This window comes from Acromyrmex echinatior, chromosome 11 (assembly GCF_024713525.1).
Source record: "Acromyrmex echinatior isolate Ae372 chromosome 11, ASM2471352v2, whole genome shotgun sequence".
Classification (NCBI taxonomy): Eukaryota; Metazoa; Arthropoda; class Insecta; order Hymenoptera; family Formicidae; genus Acromyrmex; species Acromyrmex echinatior.
This window is the reverse complement of record NC_141862.1, coordinates 10,862,814-10,870,646: the sequence shown is the minus strand read 5'-3', so window position 1 is coordinate 10,870,646 and position 7,833 is coordinate 10,862,814. Positions and strand designations below refer to the sequence as shown.

At 31.4% G+C, this 7,833-nt stretch overlaps 2 protein-coding genes and 3 non-coding genes across 9 annotated transcripts; all 5 read right to left on the bottom strand.

Moving 5' to 3' along the window:
- Positions 1 to 149: 149 nt before the first annotated feature.
- Positions 150 to 7,632, bottom strand: LOC105148433 (5-taurinomethyluridine-[tRNA] synthase subunit MTO1, mitochondrial). 3 transcript variants are annotated; one of them, XM_087411260.1, is made up of 13 exons: positions 7,488 to 7,632; positions 5,450 to 5,699; positions 5,033 to 5,332; positions 4,728 to 4,904; positions 4,134 to 4,541; positions 3,854 to 4,026; positions 3,090 to 3,539; positions 2,823 to 2,926; positions 2,649 to 2,709; positions 1,471 to 2,516; positions 932 to 1,177; positions 537 to 690; positions 150 to 301 (listed from the first exon to the last, which is right to left on the bottom strand). In XM_087411260.1, exons 2-10 carry the CDS (start codon positions 5,658 to 5,660, stop codon positions 2,412 to 2,414), a joined length of 1,989 nt encoding a protein of 662 aa, XP_087267386.1. In that variant the 5' UTR covers positions 5,661 to 5,699; positions 7,488 to 7,632; the 3' UTR covers positions 150 to 301; positions 537 to 690; positions 932 to 1,177; positions 1,471 to 2,411. The 3 variants fall into 3 exon arrangements, with proteins under 3 accessions (XP_087267386.1, XP_011058452.1, XP_087267387.1); XM_011060150.2 differs by having other exon boundaries at positions 932 to 1,092; XM_087411261.1 differs by having other exon boundaries at positions 932 to 1,053.
- Positions 371 to 442, bottom strand: LOC147908141 (small nucleolar RNA U18). Its single transcript, XR_015546828.1, has one exon. It is a non-coding gene; the product is annotated as a small nucleolar RNA U18 (small nucleolar RNA).
- LOC147908140 (small nucleolar RNA U18) lies at positions 759 to 830 on the bottom strand. Its single transcript, XR_015546827.1, has one exon. It is a non-coding gene; the product is annotated as a small nucleolar RNA U18 (small nucleolar RNA).
- On the bottom strand, positions 1,161 to 1,233 carry LOC147908139 (small nucleolar RNA SNORD18). The gene has a single exon (XR_015546829.1). It is a non-coding gene; the product is annotated as a small nucleolar RNA SNORD18 (small nucleolar RNA).
- LOC105148432 (MKRN2 opposite strand protein) lies at positions 6,083 to 7,628 on the bottom strand. 3 transcript variants are annotated; one of them, XM_087411263.1, is made up of 2 exons: positions 7,488 to 7,628; positions 6,083 to 7,012 (listed from the first exon to the last, which is right to left on the bottom strand). In XM_087411263.1, exon 2 carries the CDS (start codon positions 6,758 to 6,760, stop codon positions 6,143 to 6,145), a length of 618 nt encoding a protein of 205 aa, XP_087267389.1. In that variant the 5' UTR covers positions 6,761 to 7,012; positions 7,488 to 7,628; the 3' UTR covers positions 6,083 to 6,142. The 3 variants fall into 3 exon arrangements, with proteins under 3 accessions (XP_087267389.1, XP_087267390.1, XP_087267391.1); XM_087411264.1 differs by lacking the exon at positions 7,488 to 7,628 and adding an exon at positions 7,293 to 7,481; XM_087411265.1 differs by lacking the exon at positions 7,488 to 7,628 and adding an exon at positions 7,355 to 7,481.
- Positions 7,633 to 7,833: the final 201 nt, after the last annotated feature.

The window sequence follows — 7,833 nt, the reverse complement described above, 5'->3', positions numbered from 1 at the left end:
AGGTAATCACTGTCACTCAGAAACACGGACCATAATATCATCATAATCAAGAAATATCTAAGCATGAAAAACTACATAAATATTATACAAGATATAGAATTGTTAATATTAAATACTTACCTAGAAACTCTGTTAGATCTTCATGGATATTTTCTTTTGGAATTTAGGATTGATTTATATTGGCTATTTTTAAAAATGATTTATTCCAGATATTTTTTGACGTAATTAGTTTATTCCTTTCTGTGGGTCAAGTTATGCCAACTTTCTTTAAAAACGCTCTTTTATGTAATTTTTTAATAATCTAAAAAATAAAATACATTTTACTGATCTCATAGTCATTCAACAAAACATATAAATTATATCATGAAAAGTTAGTCAGAGATTGGTTATAAAATTAATCACTGATAAATCAGTAACACGGACCAATTAATTTCATCATTTAAATAAGCAAAAGGATGCAAAACTACAGAGAAAAATTCATGGTTCGGGTATATTAAAGCCGACATTGTCTCCTGATTGTTAATATTAAAACTTACCTCGAAACTCTCTCAGATCTTTATGGATATTTTCTTTGGAATTCGAGACTGATTTACATTAGCCATTTTTTTTTAAATGAATTTTATTCTTTTCCATAAGTTAGGTTATATCAATTTTCTTACAAAATACTCTTTCTTGTGTGGATTTTTTAATCTAAAAAATAAAATAAATTTTATCGATTTCATAATCGTCCAACACATCATATAAATTATATCATGAAAAATAGTCAGAGATTGGATATAAAATTAATCACTAATAAATCAGTAACACGGACCAATCAATTTCATCATTTAAGTAAACAAAAGGATGCGAAATACTATAGAAAAAAAATTTATGGTTTCAGTATATTAAAATCTAGACACTACCGTCTCTTGATTGTTAATATTAAACTTACCTCGAAACTCTCTCTGATCTTTGTTGATATTTTTTTTTTTTTTTGGAATTCGGGACCGATTTGTATTAGCCATTTTTTAAAAATGGTTTATTCCTTTCCACGAGTCAGATTATATCAATTTCCTTAAAAAATGCTTTCTTTTGTATAGATTTTTTAATAATCTAAAAATACATTTTACTCTCATCTCATAGTCGTCCAACACACCATATAAATTATATCATGAAAAACATTAATCAGAGATTGATTCTAAAATTAATCACTGATAAATCAGTAACACGGACCAATAAATTTCATCATTTAAATAAGCATAAGAACGCGAAATACTATAGAAAGAAAAATTTATGAAAATATTTCGAGTATACTAAATTAATAAAATACTCCGAAGAGAGTACGTGCCACGTGGTCGGCTGGTCGAGGACACGACCATTTGCAACCAAATGCGAATTTTTGTAAAGACCGAATTGAGAACGAAAAAATGGAATTAATGAAAAAAGAAATTGAGCGATGTATCAAGAAACAAAAAAATAAAATTTTCTTACCATCTTACGTCTCTTCCGCATTTTTCATGCGAGAGAATCAGACCGATCTGATGATTCACCTCACCTATTTGTAAAAGAAATGAAACGTTAACGGAAATCAGCGCTTCTTCAACCCTTCAACCTTCTAGGCTATGTTCAGAAATATCATCCGAGTGCTTTCTGTATCATTTTATCCTTGTTGTTCATCCAATGTGAAACAAGGATAAGATGAAACAGAGGACAAGATGATATTTCCGAACGCAGCCTAATGCGAGAAGCCTTCCCACTCTTCTATCTTTGTAACTTGAGTAGGAAATCAACCAATCACGATCGAAAGTTTTAAAATGGCAGTTGATGGCAACCATCATTTCCATCATTTCCGATCATCCTCGACTGTAATTGACCATTTCGTTTACTACTAAAGTCATAATGCTTACGTGTTTTTATAAGCGGCTCTAAAGATAAAACTTTGATTAACTTAGATACTTAAAAATTTGTAACAAATAAAATTTATTTTGTATTATTTTATTGACGTAGATAAAATTAATAATTTTTTTGTCACATAGAAAAAGATCAAGGACGACGAATTATGTAGCCGGAAATTTTATTACAATTCTTACGATTAAATTAAGTGATATTTAATCAAAGTTAGCCTTGGATGCAATACAAAGAAGATACTTGAGATACACTTAAATTTTATTTCAATTATTATTTATCCTAGTAATCATATAATAAAAGAAACTTTCTCACTTTTTAAATTATTCTTTTTAGAGTTATTAAGTTATTTAAAATTTCTCTCTCTGCTTCAAGTACATATAGTATTTAAAATATCTTAATATCAACAGTTTTGTTCTATCAATATTACTTTGTGATAAATTCCTGATAATCTTATTTTGTTAAAAAACCATTGACAACACGTGAAAAATATAACTATTTATTTTTCGCTATCATAATATTTTACATTATTGAGTTCTCGCAACATTTTCATTGGAATGATACCTAATATAATAAAGTAGCCTCAATATGGCCGAAGGTGTCACACCTGAGATTTTATTGGCCGCTGCAATCTGCAAAAAAATTTCTCATTAGTACAAAAAAAATACAGTGTTAACAAATAAAAATAAAAAAAATTTGCTTTCGTGTTACAAATAAAAAGTTGATGTTTTTATAGGAGAATTATTAGCGTTGAAAAAATTTACCGTGCGTGGAAGATGTTTCATAAGTTTTTCTCGATCTTCATTAGATAAATTCAAATCAGGACTATAACAGAAATGAAATAAATAGTTAGTAATTTACTTAGATTATTATTCTTCCAATTTTACTATGCAACAATTAAATAACCAAACAACGAAATAAAGCTTTGACTTTTATACCTATTGTAGTCGATATCGTCAGGTACAATCATCTGCTCGTTTCTCCTGATATCATTCACTTGGCCCTGCTGCTTCGCAACAGCGAAAACATATTTCGTCTCAATCTGAAAATTTAATCATTACCAGTATTTAAAAAAAAAATATTAGAAAATATGTATTTTATTTGAACGTTTGATCAAAATCTCTAAAATTTTTATTTTGTTTATATTTACACAAATTTTTAAATTGTCTTGTTTCTTCCAACATGCATTTAATTAATTTGCAAACCTCTATTCTTCTCGCCAAACCGGAATCTCCATCAAGATGTCCTAATTGCGGCAACTGTTTTGCTAGTTTTGCAAATGTCACTGACTCATCTGTCACGGACAGCATATCAAACGCTGATTTGTATCCAGTATCCTTAGAAATTTTCATTTTTAATAATTGTCGCCATTTGCTGGTCGACCGCACATCGCTCTTGAGTATCTGTACAACTTCCTGCATTTTACGAAAAACCTCTCTCGTTTTCTCGATCCTCTCACGAGAAACACAGCCTATCGCGTAACCCTTCTCTGTCAATCTCTGATCTGCATTGTCGGGACGTAGACTCACTCGAAACTCTGACCTGCTAGTGAACATTCTGTATGGCTCTGTGGTACCCTCCGTCGTCAGATCGTCGATAAGGACACCAATGTAACCCTCGGTTCGACTTATCAAAAGCGGTGGTTTCTTAAACACCTGATATACACAGAGATAAAAACGTATACAAATGTCTATATAATTGATTTCCTAATTAGCAGTATCGCGAAATAATGAAGCGCTGCAATTCTTCACAAATTAAAAAATCATAAATCATTCTTTTGGAATAAGTTGTATAGCTTATCTTTTTCGGGATAAAATGAAAATTTACAATCAGTGTAAATAAAAAAAAAACTAAAATAAACAAGTTATTCATGAGAAATTTTAATTCATGTGGTTATTTCAATGAAGGGCCATAAAACTTATTTCTTCTTCATTAGAAAGCATTAATTTTAAATACTTTCCATAATCACCTTAGCAGCTGCGTTAACACCCGCGATGATACCTTGTGCGGCTGCTTCTTCGTAACCAGTAGTGCCGTTTATTTGCCCAGCGAGGAACAGCCCTGGAACCTTTTTGGTCTCCAATTGAGTAGTCAATTCTCTGGGGTCTACGTAGTCATACTCGACGCCATAACCAGGTTTGACTATTCACATATAGATGCAAATGAAAAAGGGAATCAGGAAGATTTGATAATATAAATATCAATAAAAATAAAAGAATTTTATTATAACTTAAATTTAAGGAGATTACCTAGACGAGCATTTTCCAATCCTGGGATACATTTAACGAGTTCCACTTGCTTCTCTTCCGGCAGGGTACACGATAATCCACTCGGATAAATCAACGGTGAGTCCAGACCTTCCGGTTCTAGCCAAATTTGATGTTTAAGTGCCTTAAATCGTAGAATTTTACTCTCTATACTCGGGCAATATCGCGGACCCGTTATCTCCTCCGTTACGTGTAAATTACAGTGCATATTATCCTTTACGATTTTTGCGACATCTTCATTGGTATACGTCAAATGCGTTAGTATTTGCTTGTCAGGCGGTAACCATACATTATCGCTCATGAACGAGAATGGTATAGGCGAATCGTCCGGCGGATATGCCGTACATTTGGTGAAGTCGATGCTTTCTTTCTCCAACCTTGGCGGCGTGCCTAAAAATATACATATAATTCTAAATTAATATGTAGTTATATGTATATAATTAAAAATTTTAACATAAAGGCAAATTAATTAAGGTATATTAATTGTGTAATATCAAGTAAAAAATAATCATTAAATAAATAATACATACTATGTGAATTAATTAGAAATGTATTGTATGAAAACGTTATTTTTACCAGTTTTCAATCTTCCTATCCGAAATCCAAGTCTGTCGAGTGTATTTGCTAAACCAATACTAGGTTCATCGTTCAATCTACCTGCAGGCCTTTTTTCCAATCCAATGTTTATTTGGCCTTTCAAAAAAGTTCCTGTGGTTATAACTACCGCGTCGCCAAACATCTTCGTTCCGTCTCCTATAAAAATAAAATAAATTTGTATGTGACGTCGTATATAAAAAATAAATTCACCGAATCAGTTATTTTAGTTATTTTTCGTCAAATAGCAATTTCTTTTCTTTATTTCATTGAATTTTAAAACATACTGAGAATTACTCCTTGACAGGATAGAGAATCGTTCTCCAAAATCAGATTTTCTACAGAGGATTCATAAATATGCAATCTAGGCATATTGAAGAGTTCGGCTTGAAGATGTTTCTTGTATAATTTTCTATCAATTTGAGCTCTGAGACCCCATACCGCTGGCCCTTTACTCTTGTTCAAGACTCTATAATATATTCCTGAAATATCACATATCCGACAACATACTCCATCTAAAGCGTCCACTTCTCTCATCAGATGGCCTTTTCCAATTCCACCAAAGGACGGATTACATGACATCTCTCCTGCAAACATAATCATATTCAAATAAATTAGGTCATATAATTTAATTTCGATTAAAAATGCATTTAATATACAGCGATCCAATAGATTTCAACATTACTATCTTTATGCATACATACCTATAGTACTTTTTTTCTGAGTAACCAACAGTGTCTTTGCACCCATTCTAACAGCAGCGGCAGACGCTTCCGTTCCAGCATGACCGCCACCAACGACAATCACATCGAATTTGGTTTTATTCATATTTATTAATTGTCTCAGCAAACGTTTTTGTTCGATACGAATATCGCACCGATTTAACAAAGATGATCTGATTCTTGTAAATATCATTTTGTCTCGTTGTTACACCTTTCGTTTGTATTTTACTTTCTGCAAAGACATTTGATCATTCTTAAATATCAGAGAGAAAATATTAAAAAATATGAAATCAAATATTGATATGACTTATTACAGTTTAATAAATTATTTATTAATTATTGCTTATCTACATGTTAATATCTAGGTGCACATATATTAACGATATATTTAATCAGCTAACTCATCAATGACTTTGTATTTTAACTCCAGAATTAAAATTGAACAGGTCTGACCTAACTTTTCTAATACAAAAATATATCTTATTTTAATTTATCTCGTGTTATAATATGACTTTCTTTCGGCAAAAAGAGAATTCATGCTGTAGTTAACAAGACAGATGAGTATTACAAATAGAATATTTATCTGGGGAATTTTTTATGAAGAAGAAAAAGACATACAAACATGAATGTTTTTATTACATAAATTACAATATAAATAAAATAGAAGAAAATGTATCAAAAGAGATGATCCAACAGAAGATATTCTTGATCCTTCAAGGTTCTGTGTAATGAAACATATTGCATTGCTTTATACATTTTCGACAGTATCAATCGTTCGCACAGCTCTTCCTTGCTCTCAAATCTTAGATCTCTGTATCTCAGATTATTAAAAAATTCTAAAACGAAGTTGAAACAATTCATATTGATGACATCATAATTAATGGATTTCCACTTGAGATCCTTTGACATAAGTAACAATGCTTCGTCCCATTGTGCAGTCCAGGCTGTCGGTATAAGCTCCAAAACAATACAATCAGTCCACTTAGTGATATCATTTTCAATTAGTCCCTCTTTGTCAAACTCAACAATGCCGCCACTAGAGTTAACTATTCCAATATGCAAATCATCGCGTGTCACGTCGTAATCATCAAGAAAACTGCCTCGTGAAGGCCGAATAACAACACTGGTTGGATTATGAATGGCATTCGCAAACGGGCACGGAACACGAAACGGATCTACAATAAAGTTCTGCATTTGTGACGAACATACCGGACACATCGCCGGAATTTGCATGCAAAATACATTCTTGGTCTTGCAATGACGAAAACAGATGATGCCTGGATCATTGTTCATGTTCCCAAAGAACAAATTAAATTTAAATTTGACACTCCCAGATATACATATATTATAAGATCTTTTCTTATTTAATTCTTATTTAATTCTATTTTCAATTATTTAAAGAGATTTTCATTCCTCTCAAGGAAGACAAGAGAACTGTCAATCTGCAGAACAAAATGTATATACAACAAAAACATTTGTCACATAAGGAACAGCTTCGTCGATCACTTTATCCATTTCTTTCCTCACTATTTTACAATGCTCGCACTGGAAACGAGAAAGCAAAAGAACACGAAAAGTGTAAAAAAAATATATGTGATAACATAAAAAATAGACTTGTTCTTTCAGCCGATTTCATTTCTTGTCTTTTTCTTCTTATATTGAAAAAAAGAGAAAAAAAATGAATATTGCAAGAAATTCAACTAAAAAAACAGGCCTAAAATATGTATAAAATATTGGGTCATCTAAAAACCGATACTTTTTAGATGACCCAATATATACAAATTTGTATATATGTTAAGTAGCGAAATAACGCTACAATTCTAACCTAGATAACGTATTCCATACAATGTAAAAAATTAATGTTATTCCACAACATTACGTTCGTACATGATGGAAACATCTCAGGTGCATGTATTAATTATTAAAACAAAATATAATACGTTAACTGACTGACATTATCAAAATAATCAGATGGAAAAACAAAAGCATGTCTAAATTCAATTCTTTTCAAAATACTCACATGACTGACGCACATGCAACTGTAGTATGTATAAATGCCACAATGAGAGCTCGACGTCAAATACACGTCAAATCACTCCAATGAGATTCAGTAATTACGAAACTTCTTATTGTCGTAAAGCTTTTGGATGCAACATTCAAGTACACAACGACTGGTATGACTACAATGCTGTCATCAGAAGACAATTTCTTCTCCTTCTCCTTTGATTAATAATTGTTTTTCATTTACACATTTAAGATCGCAGCACAAAATTTTGCATAACGCATAGTGCATCAACGAATCAACTAATCAGAATCATTCCTTTCCTCCCATTCCATGGAAAAAAAGATTTTCGATTGGTTGATGC